The sequence below is a fragment of the Arabidopsis thaliana genome (genome assembly GCF_000001735.4).
Source record: "Arabidopsis thaliana chromosome 1 sequence".
Lineage (NCBI taxonomy): Eukaryota > Viridiplantae > Streptophyta > Magnoliopsida > Brassicales > Brassicaceae > Arabidopsis > Arabidopsis thaliana.
In genome coordinates, this window is record NC_003070.9 from 3,757,348 (window position 1) to 3,771,547 (window position 14,200).

Here is a 14,200-nt window from a genome sequence, read left to right on the forward strand (position 1 = left end):
CGATGGTTTCCCAATCACACGTTATGCCCACGTCTTTTAGCCTTGCATGTATGTTTACTTTTACCGGTATATTGGGTTTTATGTTAATTTTAGACAAACGAGAATAATGTTTTGAGCGAATTCATAACTAATTACTTTACGGAGTATAAGTTTATATGTTCTTTTATAGATTACAAACTGCATTGGATGTAAAGCGTTGTTAAAAACCTTTTGCAAAACAAAGAAAAGAAAAGGTTGTAAAATATCTTTACCTAAAAAGAGTTGTAAAATATCTAAGATGGATATTTAATATTACTTAACAAGTATTAAAGTATAGTATTTTTTTGGTTGGTTTATATAAGGACAATCAAGTAAAAACAAGAGAAATCATATCATTGAATTGTTTTTAGAAAAAGTAAAATCTCACATAATTTTAAAAACGGCTTGATACAAAAGTTTATAGTGTATAATCTCTAGTTGATAAGATGTTACAAGAAAATGACATTAAATTCTTTTCTTAAAATAATTAAATTGTTAAGTATTTTACTCATATTAAATAATATCCTACCACAAAACAAATTAATCCATAGTATGAGTATCGCCAAAAACGCAAAAACACTATTTTTATTATTATGATACATTATTTATCTTTCAAATGATCTAGTATCTTATTTATGTCACCGGATTAAAATGAAGGATTTCATAATAAAAATTATCCCTGACGGCAGAAACCCACTAAGGTATTTTTAAGAGTTAAGAAGTAAGAACGGGCCAAGGTAGATGTCAAGTTTCTCCAACTGTCGTCGTATATTTGACTCCGACTCGTCCCAAGTGGCCATCCACTCTTTACTATTTAATCTTTTTCTTTGTCGACCACTACTAATTTCGCTTACAGCAATGATGAAAATACTACTACTGCTCAAACCACAGATATTATCCTTACATTTTCGGATCTTACCCTTTTGATATATCTAAAAAAGCTCTTAGGTTTTTCTTTAATATCTCATTGATGATTTCTTAAAAAGGGATATGTTATAATGGTTGCTTGACTCGAAAGAGCAAACACATATATAGTTAACAGTGTTATATAAACGTAAACTTTGTTTGTTTGATTTGATTGTTTATTTTCATTTGGATTGAATATATAAATTAGAAATATTACCATTTGAAAGATCGATGTACTAAATTATTATATACTTATAAAAAGAAAATTACAGACAATGACATTCCGTCTTTAACAAATTAGAAGGTAAGAAATTTCAAAAGGTATTTTTGACGTTCTCACAATAATAATAATATCCCCATGCTTCATTTGATTCACATCTCATCTAGCACAAGAAGAGCAATACGAAATTCCAATTTTAGTTAATATATTACCGACATAAAAAGAAGTGGCAAACGAAACTTCTTCGAAATACAGAACAAGAACAGCGATCCAACTGCCCTGTGATGTGACTTTGATGGTGAGAGTGAGTCGCAAAGTTTGTCTGACGTTCGACCGTTAGATTTCACGGCCTAAAAGAGTGAAAGCTCTTTTGGATGAGAATCCAAGAAAATCCAATAGTTGGACGCGTCCATAATTAATTCGTTTTGTTAATTTTCCCCGTCGATAGTTAAACGACCAATAATACGATCGCACGTAAAGATGGTGTCATTATCGACCGAAGAGTCGTTGCTAAGCAAGCAGTAAGCACCGTTCACTGTCCAGTCCAGGGTTATAACAAAATATGTCTCGTGTGTGTCACATCTAACACGTGATTATTGGCTCCAGATTTCTCGTTATACATTTTTATTTTTATTTTTTACAGTGATTATAAATCGAATTATCGAAAATAAGAGCATGAGGCTCCCTTCTTCATTTTCTGCATATCCTTCTCAGATTTTACGTACATCTCCACTATACTCACAATTCACAAGGACCTCGACCATTAGCTCTTCCAATTTGTTACGCGTTGTTCATATGCAAGATTCAAACAATACGAAATAAGACCAGCTCAATGCCCAAAACTCAAAATTCACATACAAGTAGGAGATGTTTATTGTCTTCGTCGTCATTCAACAATATGTTTTCACATTATTCCTAACATTGGAGCAACCAAAGCTGAGATAAGAATGATCAAGAAGAAGAATTGATTGATTTTGATCACAAAATAAAAGACATAAGATCCTTTTGCCAGATAAGACCAATAATAAATGTTATATTTTTTGGTCTAAAGTTTTATACTAAAATCGTGGTTAATCTTTTTTTTTTTTGTTAACGTGAATATTATGTTTTGCTTTGTTACAAACTCCATATGAAGAAATAATGTGCACCAATTTCATGTTGCAAATTAGACGAAACAATCGGACCATACGTAACGGGCCCTAGGGATAGCCAAGTGAAAACAACCGTTTTAGACTCCTCCCAAGCCTATTATTTTTAAATGACATCCATCTTTATGTAAAACATATTTTTAGTAAATTATATCATTTTCTATTTAGATATTTGATGAAAACAATCTTTTTATTTTTTAATAATCAAAAAGGCTCCTTCTTAAACTGATTAGATGTATTATGGTTCAAATCTCTTTTTGCTTCATTACTTGTAGTCCATATAAAAAAAAACAAAATATAAAAGACATTTAAATAGTAAAAAACGATTAACAATTAATTATTAAGACAAAAAGCTAATTAATCTCGTGTTTAATTAAGCCACTTATTTCTCCAATTTTAGCGACTCCAATCTCTCTTCCTTACACTTCTTGATAAACGCTTCTACTCTTCGATTCAGCTCCTCCCTACTCGGCGACATCTCCTTCTTCATCTTCACCGGTGACGTCACCGTCGGAGACGACTGTCGATAATTAGTCACGTCCCTGAACGTCTCCGCTTTCCTCAAGACAGGTTTTACATCGCCGCCGGCGTTAAGTCCAGACATACTGGTTTTCCGGTAATGACAAGTCAACGGCGTTGATTTTCCCTCCTCAGTTATCATGTTCCACGTGTTCTCCAGTGTCTCGTGCCGGTTCGGTTTCACCACTTTCAACGCCTTCTTTTTTCTATTAACGCCTGCAAAATAAGAATTTCCTATATAAGACAATTACCTATTTACCCCTCTACGGTTTATTTCGGTTTAAACCGGTTATAATCGGTCATTGTCGTCGATATAGCGTGAAAATTCAAATAAAATCTAGCCGTTATGTTGAATGACGTCATCCTTTCCTCAATTATTAAATTAATAATTTAAAAAGTTTTCGCCTACTCTTAATTTCTCCGGTACCTTTTGAACTCGCTTTGATCGGTTTCCGGTGGCCGGATCTAGCCGAAACCAGTGGTTTCTCAGCCGGAGGCAGATTCTCGGATTCCTCCATTATCGGCTGATTCAACTCTGATCTCATCACCGCAAACTCATCTCCACCGTTGGTCTGTCCTGAAATCGCCATCTCCTTCTCTTCAAACACGACCTCCAATATCTCCACCTCCGCAACGAGGATCGGCGACTGAACCGTCGCCACAAAATCAAAATCTGCGTCCAGATCAACCAACCGTCGCGGAGGAGCTTGGGTGATGACATTCGGAATCGTATATTCGCCACCGAGTAAAATCTCGTCGTCTTCACCGTCTTGCTCTCCAACGCTCTGATAAAACTTGGAAGAAGCCATGATAATGGTGATTATGACGTTGATGGCGACGAAAAGATACGGCGGTTTCAGCCACGAGAGAAAGGAGCTCCAAAAGATCGGGAATCGTGATACAGAGAAGTCTACTGCGATAGGAACAGAGGACTTCAGAAACAGAGACACGGCCACGATTCCGGCGGTGATTAGCGCCGCCTTGATCGAAATCATAGACGAAACCATTTTTTCCGATTTGGAGTACTCTCGATCTGTCGACTGTTGAATCATAGAGGTGGAGGTGGAGCTTTATGTGAAAAGCTTAATTACGCTGTGATGTTAACCTTACACCGTTGGATCTAAGAATATAAAGATGGACGGTTAGGATTAGTGAAAGGTTTGGCGAATGGTTGGTCACGTGTCGTTTTAGTTTGTGTCAATTCTGGAATCTCCAAAATTCTCTAAATAAGAAAACAAATGAAACATTGTAATTTTCTTAGTCGACCTAGCTATATACTATAACGAATCAATTGTTTCTCACGTTGTGACCACCTCTTTTTAACCTTATCTGTTCTTTTTCCTTTTTGATTAATTATTTAACCTTATATTTTACATTCTTACTCTTGGCAAATATTTCACTTTTCAATCGACCGACGAAAAAAAAGTCGAACAATTATTTTAAATTAGAAAATATATGCAAACGTATTTGTTATACTTAAGAAAGATATCCAAATTACTTCATGTCGTTTATATTTTTGATTCGGTATGGTCTTCCCATCATTTTAATTCTAGTTATGGTGGAATGATATGTAGCCTATTTTAATATTATTCCCACAATTTCATTAGCCGGCTGCCTTGATAGATTATTGACATATGCCAGTCCTTTAAGTACTCAAGATATTTGTGTACGATACAAAATTAAAACATCTATCTTTAAGACTTTTTGTTAGGGTTACCAACTGCATGGTGGCTTTGTGGCCCCGTAATATATCACCTTCTTGATGTAAATATGTAATAATATATCACTTACATTGCTCAGAACCACAAAATTTTATCCAACTTAACTTATCAATTGTATACCTTGTTCCATATCAACATGTTAAGTAAAAAAAACAAAACTAAAGAGATCTATATGATACGCATCTTCTTATCATAACTATACATTCTTACATTTTCATTTATAGAAAAAAATAGGAAATAACTGAAAGAGTGTGTTTTGCATCAGAATGTATATATATATATATATATACATTTTTGCAGCAATTTTAGCAAATAAATCTTGGACTTGGACTTATTTACGATCTAATGTCATTAGCATTAAATCTTTTTTCCAAAATAATTAATTTTTCTTTAAATTCTTTATTTAAATTGTCAATCACATTATCAATCAAATTTAGTCCCAACAAACTTCAAATCAATCCCTTAAAATTAGCATAAACATATTTGTTAACAATATTTTAAAACAAAGTTTTTTGTTAAATAAATATTATTCATACTAAACGTTTTTTGTTTAAATAAATAAATTTTGTATTTGAACTTATTTACAATGTCATGTCACCGACATTAATTATTTATTAATGAAAATATTTAATTAAAGATTTAGATCTTTTTAATCATTTCTTTTAGAGTTATTATGTCATTACCTTATAAGCAAACATATTAATTTTTTAAATATTATTATTTATATATTTAACATTTATAAAACATTATTAATATTTAAACTTATAAAAAATTTGATATATCACAATTTTTAACATCATTATATTATATATAGAGTTTAAAAAAATCTTAATTTTTTCCGTCATATTTTGTGATTCAACGTCCCGCATCGACAAAAATATATAGACAATGATTTATAAACATATCATAAATAAGATCAACATTAATATAAATAAATGGTTTTTTTACGGGACGGGTTTGGCGGGACGGGTTTGGCAAGACGTTACTTAATAACAATTGTAAACTATAAAATAAAAATATATTATAGATAGATACAATTTGCAAAAAAAAAATTATACTAACTTTAAAAAGATAAATTGTCCCCGCGGTTTACCGTCCGCAGACTAAATCTGAAAGAGTGTGTTTTGCATCAGAATTCTTTTTAAAAGTAAACACTTATTAAAGCTTAACTAGTTCAGCTTATATCATTTAAATACATCCAGATTTTGATATAAACATGTATACATGTTGTTATATTATTTTCTCTTTTGGATTTTTGATAAGTAATTCTAGTTTTTTCTTTAGCCACGTTTTAAGATTCGCTGGGGCCTGTAAACTCAGGACCGCCTCTATTGGACGTCGGACCATGATCTAGATTGAACAAACAGAAGTACGCATCTCATCAGGTAAATAAAACAGTGCTAACATTACATTGTATATTGTATATTACAATATCAATTTAATACGTACCCATCGTTACATTTAACGTCTTTTGTTTCATTTCATGTGTATATATATAGAAGGAAAAAAAAAAGGACAATCAAAATAGTAAAAAAGAGTAATAACTACGACAAAGCTAGCTAAGCGACCTCTTTGTCTAACCTTAGTGACTCGAGCCTCTCTTCCTTAACCTTCTTTATAAACGCTTCAATTCTTCGATTCAGGTCCTCTAGACTCGGCAACATCTCTTTCTCCATCTTCACCGGAGGCGTCACCGTCAGAGACGACTGGTGATAGTAATTAGTCACGTCTCTAAAAGTCTCTGATTTCCTCAAAGAATCACCACCGGCGCCAAGTCCGAATATATCCGGTCTCTGGTAATGACTAGTACTCAACGGTCTTGACGTTCCCTCCTCCGATATCGTCTTCCACTTATTATCTCGCTTCGGGTTCACCACTTTCAACGCCTTCTTTCTAATATCATCGCCTGCAAAATAATAATCCCCCTCCGAAGTTACATAAATAGTGTTCCAAAATTCGAATAAAAACCTATCCGTTGTCTTGAATGACGTCACCTTTTTCCTTAAACATTTGGAAGTGATAGTACCTTTTGGAGTCACTTTGACCATTTTCCGGTGTTCAAATCTAGCCGAAACCAAAGGCTTCTCAACCGGAGGGAGATTCTCTGATTCTTCCAACACAACAAACTCATCTCCGCCGTTAATCAGTTCTGAAATCTCCTCCTCCTTCTCTTCATACACAACCTCTGATCTCTCCACCTCTGGCGGCTGAATCGTCGCCATGAAGTCAAAGTCCACGTCAAGATCCATATCCTTAACCTCAAGCCGTGGCGGAGAAGTTTGGTTGACGATTGGCTCAGTTTGAATCCTATAGTAGCCACGTCCGTGTAAATTCTTCTCGTCTTTACCATCGTGATCACCAATGCTCCGGTAATATCTGGAAGAAGCAATAATAATGGTGATCATGACGTTGACGAAGACGAAGAGGTACGGCGGTTTCAGCCACGGGAGGAAGGAACTCCAAAGGGTCGAAAAAGATAAGGAGAAATATAATGTTACGGGAAGGAAAACCTTTAGAAACATAGACATGGCGGTGATGATTCCGGTGGATATAAGCACCGCCTTGATGATGGTCGAACAAACCATTTTCTGAGTTGGTTTCCTCTTGATCTATGCACTGGCTGATGATATATATAGGTGGAGCTCATGGGGAAGCTTAGGATACGATTTAATCTACACCGTTGGATCTAATAACAGGAAGATGGACGGTTGGGATCGATTATGGGCATGGCAAATGGTAGGTAATATACGAATTCATGCAGCATAAGAGGACGTGGCCTTTTAATTCGGTATTTTCTTAATCTATCCACTGTTGATAAATATGGGGATATGATTTGATATAGACCGTTGGATCCACGAATAAAGAGATGAACGGATGAGATCGATTAAGGTCATAGACGAAAATGGTAGGTGATATTAATTTTGTAGTACGAAATTATGAATTCATTCAGCACGAAGACGTGGCCTTTTTAGTTTGTCTTTCTGCCACGTCATATTTTCCACGTGTCGTTTATTCAACCTCCAAAAATTTATCAATAAGGAATTAAACGGGAAACATTATAAGTCAGTAAATTGTATGGGGGTTGGTGGGAAATAGAGACTTTAGAATACTTGCAAAATAACGCCTATTATTTTTTCTTTTGTTTTCAATCGTTTCCCAAAGTTGCGACCACTTATTTATCTTAGTCTCGAGTGTCAGGTCTGTCAACCAATATTCACTTTCAGTCACCGGAGAAAAAATCAAATGGTAGTTTCAAAATGATATGCAAACGTTTTTTTTTTTTTTTGATATGCAAACGTATTTGTTGTACTTACCACAAATACGAGTTAATAAATTATGTATTTTGGTTTTGTTCGACAAAAAACACATGAAGAGTTGATGCACGATGAGATCTTGTAAAACGAGAAGAATGATTTGGTAAACATATATACTTGTTTCTGATTGAGCCAAAAAAAATGCAGTTACGTTATTCGTGATGTATTATTATCTGTTGCTGCAAAACAAACAATTGAACATAAATTTTCAATATATATACCTTGCATGTAAACATAAACTTGACTGTTTGGTCGATTTACATACAAGCAACATTATAAGAAATAAACAAGACAATATTATACTAGCAAAAGAAAAAACAAGACACTATACTATCTTGCAAGTTGTAACCTTGCGTGTTTAATTGGCTTCCCCTTGGTCTCAATGTTATGTCTTTGCTTTGTGTGAATTGTGAATCTGTGATGTGTGATAGTTCAATGCTTTTGTGAGTTTGTGTTATGAATTTGGTCTTCCCATCAATTTTTTTAGTTATGGTGGATTGATATGTAGCCTATATCAATTACGCTCCCACAAATTCGTTTCGTTTAGTTAGCGGGCTTGATAGATTGACGTATGCATGTGGGTGTTCCATTTAGTAATAAATATATAAATTGTATGATACAAATGAGGACATCAATTTTTAAGACGTTTTTGTTAGGGTTACAAGTCTCATGGTGACTTCGTGGTCCCGTAATTTATCACTTACATTATTGACAAATGACAACCACAAGTTACTTGATTTTGGACTTTATCACGTAGTGATAAAATGAAATAAAAGATCTTCGACTCTTTCTTTTCTGGCTCGAAAATATCTTCTACCTAAGAGTTAAGATAAATCAAAGGCGTCTTCTAGGCAATAATCAATGGATCAAACAATTCCAAAATGTTTATTTCCTTAAGACGTGGCGAAGGTCGAGTTTCAATTCTCAACGAACATACATTTGACCATTATTTAAGGTAAATGTCGGGTCTAAAGATCTCTCGTGTCCCTGTGCTACTAGCTGCTCTGATTTATATCAATATATCAAAACGAAGGATCTCTTTAGTTATTGTTTAACATTTGCAGATGAGTTACAAAAAAAATATCAAAACGTGTAAACTGTAACATAAAATGTAAGTAGTAACGAACTATACCCTCCTTGAAACTATACAAAGATTTGTTATAGACTGCAACTTATGTGTTACCTACATATATTATATATACCATATTCGGTAAGATTTCTATTTAGGAAATGTATTGAACTAAATAATTAGATTGAATTCTTTTTTTAGAGAAAGTCATACATATTTGCATTTGTATTCTATTTAGTGAAATATTCATCCTCTGCAAATTTGTAAGCCGTGCCATGAGGCCCATGACGGTTGAACCGGCCTTCTATACGAAATCAGATCATGTTCGAGCATATCTTTTTTACTGCCAACTTGAACCGCTTCTTTAAATCGCCAAAACCAACCCCTTTGCCGATTTGTAGCCACCAAAGCGGTTAGTATTCAACCGCAGTAATTGCTTGTTACCAATTTAACCAAATTTATAGGAAGAGTTAGTGATCAAAGAACTTGGTGAACGGTAAAGTAAGTGTAACATTACAGATTTGATTAACAAATGTGATTGTTACAACAAAACTCAACATTATCCAATTGTTACCCTCCATTTCAACAGCAGAAAAATATCAAAACGCTCGAGAATCCGAATCATCAGAAGCTCTAAAAGCATGCTTTTAGAGGACAACAGACATTTCTACTCCTATCGCGAAGTCTTGATCCCTCTTGCTTGTTTCTTCTTATCCCTTTTCTTCATAGTTTTGGTGGTTGACCGTCTCCTGCTCTGTTTCATGGGTTTGGTTTTCCTCACAGGCACAGGCTGCTTTGTGGAAGCTTTGGCCGTGGAACCTGATTCTGTTGATTGAGTCTTCTCCTTGCGAATAGGCTCTTCCTCTTCACGAGATATCTCACTTGTTGTCACAGTTACTTTCAACTCGCCTGTATCATACATCGTCGTGGCTTTCATCCACAAAGAAACACAACAAATATCAGAACAAAGCCAGTCAAAGCAAAATCATACTAATGCAAAAGCAATCAACGGAGAAAAAGACATCAATAATGCTTGTGTTGCAAACTTCTCCATTCCAATCAACCAGCTTTCACATTATGGCGACAAACTATCAATCATTGCGTAATGGAAAACAAAAAAAAAAAAGATTACAAAAAGATTACCAGATGTTGAAGCATCAGGCTCTGCTTCTTCATCCTCTGCATCCACTTCATCTTCAGCTTCCCCATCTTCATTATCCTCGCCATTACCAGCAACCATTAGCTCTTCCAATTTCCTCTGCAAAGCTCATATACCAGATTCAGAACAATAAGAGAAAAGATAGGCTCAAGTCCAAGAATCAAAATCTACATAATAAAAATGATTGATCATCAACAATCTCTCTGACATCTCATCCACTATTAATCACTCATACATCACAGACACTATCGAAGGACATGTAAAATTTCGATTAACAATTGCGGTCAAAACAAAAGAAGCACTCAAATTTCTATAGAAACAAATCAGAACAAGCTCATTGCACAACCTCTTACCAAAAAGACAGTGTTTTTAAGCTCCAGACAAATCTAAATTTAGCTAAACAAAGAATTTGAGACTAATCTATAACGCATATCAGAATAAGAAGGAACAGTTAGATGCTTACATTCTTACGGGCCTCGATTCGTTTCCGCCTAAAAGCTTCCTCCTGCTGCTTCTGAGCTTCCTTTCTTCTTTTCTTCTTCCTCTTGTGAAAACCAGTCACAAAATCCCTACCAACAAAACAACACACACCAGAAAACTCACTAATCATGCGAATTCAAAGATTCCCAGATTGAATCAGCAGTAAAGTTAGAATTTTTATTGTACTTGAGATCTTTCTCGTCAAAAGAGACGGTGAGGCTTTTGTTCTTGCGAGCTCTCTTCCCAATGTGCCTAGCACTAGTCGGCGTAGCCAGTGAACCCGCCTCCTCATTATGCAAGCCTCCCGTCATCACCAGATACTTCCTCCGATCGGAAACGAAGCGGTTCAGGTCAAAAATTAGGTTTTGCGAGGTTTAATCAAAACAAGCCTATGAAGAAGAAGAAGCAGGAAGCAGAAAAAATGGCCTTTTAATTGGGCTTTAGGCTTTAAGGCTTGGCCCATTATAAGGGTAATATTGTCTTTGACTAAATGGAGCTAATTTGGTTAAGAAAAAGTTATGCCATTGACTAAATTTGGACAATTACCAAAAGTGGCTTGTGTCTCTCGTTTCTAACAAAACAAAATAAACCTTCCCACAAAACTAAAAGTTTTTCTTTTTCACTCATCAAAATAAAACAAAAAAAAAACTTCCTAGCATCTTCTTCCTCTTACTCATGCAGAGGACGACGATGGTGATGTTCATCATCATAATCAATTGCTTTTGAACAAAAACAAAATCAAAGAAAAAAACACATAAAACCCCAAAAAAAAAACTTCTGTACATAATTAAGCCAGAGAAAGAAAATAAAGACAGAGTAAAAATGAACGATTTATTCTCTAATTCATTCAAGAAGAACCAGGCTCAACTGGGGGATGTTGAGGCAGGTCAAGAAACGATGAACCTCGATAAATTCTTCGAGGATGTCGAGAATGTGAAGGACGACATGAAAGGAGTCGAGGCTCTTTATAAGAAGCTTCAAGACTCAAACGAGGAGTGCAAGACGGTTCACAATGCCAAGAAGGTTAAAGAGCTACGAGCTAAGATGGATGGAGACGTAGCAATGGTCCTTAAGAGGGTTAAAATCATCAAGCAGAAGCTCGAAGCCTTAGAGAAAGCGAATGCTAATAGCCGTAATGTCCCTGGTTGTGGGCCTGGTTCGTCTACGGATAGGACTCGATCTTCTGTGGTTAGCGGTCTCGGGAAGAAGCTCAAAGACTTGATGGATAGTTTTCAAGGTCTACGTGCTCGTATGAACAATGAGTATAAGGAAACCGTAGAGCGCAGGTCTTTGTTTTTCTTTAGGTTTCTTGTGTTGCAAGCTATGCTCTGTTTGGGTTGCAAGTTATATGATTATGTTAAAATTGGTGCAGGTATTTCACAATAACAGGAGAAAAAGCAGACGAGCAAACAATCGATAACTTGATAGCGAGCGGTGAGAGCGAGAATTTTCTCCAAAAAGCGATTCAAGAGCAAGGAAGAGGTCAAATCCTAGACACGATATCTGAGATCCAGGAGAGACATGATGCAGTGAAGGAGATAGAGAAGAATCTACTGGAGCTGCACCAGGTTTTCTTGGACATGGCAGCTCTAGTAGAAGCGCAAGGGCAACAATTAAACAACATAGAGAGCCATGTGGCGAAAGCGAGCTCGTTTGTGAGAAGAGGGACTGATCAGCTCCAAGATGCGAGGGAATACCAAAAGAGCTCGAGGAAATGGACTTGTTACGCCATCATCCTCTTCATCGTCATCTTTATCCTCCTTCTCATTCCCCTTCTACCTCACATAATGCTCATGTTGAAGTGAATTTTCTAAAGAGTTGAACTTGAAATCTCAAAATCATCTCTTCGCTTGTTATTTTTCCTCTTATTTTATATTTTGTTAATATTGAATGAAATAGTTAGATTACGGTGAAACCATGGCAAACAATTTGTAGAGATTTTTGAAGTACCAGTTCTTTATTATTATTGTATATCTTTTGACAATTATTATCTTCATCGTTAGTGTTTATATGACAATGTTGTATCATAGATGCTGAAATGTTAGAGTGAAGCATATACATTGTTTTAGATTCAAATTAGGGATTTGTTTCGGAAAATTGGAACTAAATTTTGGGATTAGCAATAGCATTATCAAAAGGGTTGTGTTTGTAAGTATATAGAAATGGAAAAGCATATGGGCTACGTATGGTATGGAATGGAATAAAATCGATAAACTAAATGTATTAAGATAAACAAAGCTTTTAAGCTTATATAACAGTTTTTTCTTCACAAATTTTAGCCTAAAATTTTTGCTAAGATACCACCAATAACGGTGGTATAAATGGTGTCTCTCATAAACCACAACTCAGTTATTTGGAGAGACAAAAGGAGTTTTCATTTATTTATTTAATAATTCATATATGAACTTTACTAGTTGGATGTATTTAAAAACTTTATAAAACGACATTTGTTGTCAAAACCACGTACCTTGAAGGTGGTGTTGGAGTAAAGAATTGGGGGGCATGTGCGTTGGGTGGGCGATCGAAAACGCATTTGCTTACATTTATTTGGCTAAGGACCACTTCAGGAAACCGCTTCATACTAACTTCAGAGAAACGGTAAGATACAACCTTCTTTTTTTTACGTCAAGATTCAGCCCTCTTTTCTCTATATTATTATAATATATGTGTCCGGTGTCCCCATCCATGAATACATATATTTTAATTTCAGTCTTTATCGTATCGGACTCTCTTAATCCCAAAGCCTATGGGAATTAGAAATTCTGATAAGACAAAACTTTCTTCTGCTAAATCCAAAGACTTTCATTCATTTTCTATGAATAATGCACGTTCATCGATAGTTTCCAACTATACAAAACTGAATTGCTTATACACATTTTCTACTAATGTCTTCGACTTCGGTAACGTCCATACTTATCTATCTTAGCTTAGCGTTAATAACTAATAGCATCACTCTAGATTTTTCGATATCAGCACATTCATTTCATTTCATTTCATGTGTTTAGCCTCTTGTAGTGGTTGGGCCAAAGCCATTTTCCTTTAGGTGATTAATTTACCTTTTCAGAATTAGATTTTCGACTCATGACGAAAGCAGAAAGTAGTAACATCCACGATTTACTAAACACCTTGAATCCTATTTTACTAGATAAGGCCCGCCTAAATAAGCGGGTGTAAGATGTAACTGTAATTTTTATCGATAATATTTAAATTTTGAATAATAAAATAATAATCTATACATTGTTCTTGATATATAATTTTGAATAGTAAAATAGTAGTCTTATGCATTTTATTTTATTATACCCATTCAATCTTATTGATGATATTTGAAGTCTAAATAGTAACCTACACACTTTTTCTTTATTATAATTTAGTATTTAGAAGAAAAGAACAAATTTTTTATCTTACATATTCAATTTTGTATACAATTTAACTATCTATTTCATAAAAAGCTTGATTTTAATTCTACACACTTCATCTTACTTGATAATGATTTCATGTCAAAATAATATATATATGAGATCAAATCTATATCTTAGTTAATATTAAAAATTATTAACAATTAACAAAACATAAATAATAATAATAAAAAATTTGTTAATACCATACATATTAAAAATTTGACCAATAACATATATAAATTTTTTTG

The 14,200-nt window shown here is 34.5% G+C and overlaps 4 protein-coding genes across 6 annotated transcripts; 1 reads left to right on the forward strand and 3 right to left on the reverse strand.

Moving 5' to 3' along the window:
* Positions 1-2,514: 2,514 nt before the first annotated feature.
* On the reverse strand, positions 2,515-4,114 carry AT1G11220 (cotton fiber, putative (DUF761); the record flags this gene model as incomplete). Of its 2 annotated transcripts, none has more annotated exons than NM_001331973.1 (2): positions 2,515-3,027; positions 3,239-4,114. In NM_001331973.1, the coding sequence occupies 2 exons, from the start codon at positions 3,861-3,863 to the stop codon at positions 2,675-2,677; spliced, it is 978 nt and encodes a 325-aa protein (NP_001322607.1). In that variant the 3' UTR covers positions 2,515-2,674. The 2 variants fall into 2 exon arrangements, with proteins under 2 accessions (NP_001322607.1, NP_172588.1); NM_100994.3 differs by having other exon boundaries at positions 3,239-3,818.
* A 1,806-nt stretch (positions 4,115-5,920) lies between these two features.
* On the reverse strand, positions 5,921-7,136 carry AT1G11230 (transmembrane protein, putative (DUF761)). Of its 2 annotated transcripts, NM_100995.3 has the most exons (2): positions 6,559-7,136; positions 5,921-6,438 (listed from the first exon to the last, which is right to left on the reverse strand). In NM_100995.3, exons 1-2 carry the CDS (start codon positions 7,115-7,117, stop codon positions 6,092-6,094), a joined length of 906 nt encoding a protein of 301 aa, NP_172589.1. In that variant the 5' UTR covers positions 7,118-7,136; the 3' UTR covers positions 5,921-6,091. The 2 variants fall into 2 exon arrangements, with proteins under 2 accessions (NP_172589.1, NP_001184961.1); NM_001198032.1 differs by having other exon boundaries at positions 5,921-7,136.
* Positions 7,137-9,406: 2,270 nt separating this feature from the next.
* AT1G11240 (ribosomal RNA-processing protein) lies at positions 9,407-12,452 on the reverse strand. Its single transcript, NM_100996.3, has 4 exons — positions 10,741-12,452; positions 10,538-10,643; positions 10,059-10,173; positions 9,407-9,845 (listed from the first exon to the last, which is right to left on the reverse strand). Exons 1-4 carry the CDS (start codon positions 10,863-10,865, stop codon positions 9,589-9,591), a joined length of 603 nt encoding a protein of 200 aa, NP_563886.1. The 5' UTR covers positions 10,866-12,452; the 3' UTR covers positions 9,407-9,588.
* Positions 11,174-12,755, forward strand: SYP125 (syntaxin of plants 125). Its single transcript, NM_100997.2, has 2 exons — positions 11,174-11,840; positions 11,927-12,755. The coding sequence occupies exons 1-2, from the start codon at positions 11,377-11,379 to the stop codon at positions 12,357-12,359; spliced, it is 897 nt and encodes a 298-aa protein (NP_172591.1). The 5' UTR covers positions 11,174-11,376; the 3' UTR covers positions 12,360-12,755.
* Positions 12,756-14,200: the final 1,445 nt, after the last annotated feature.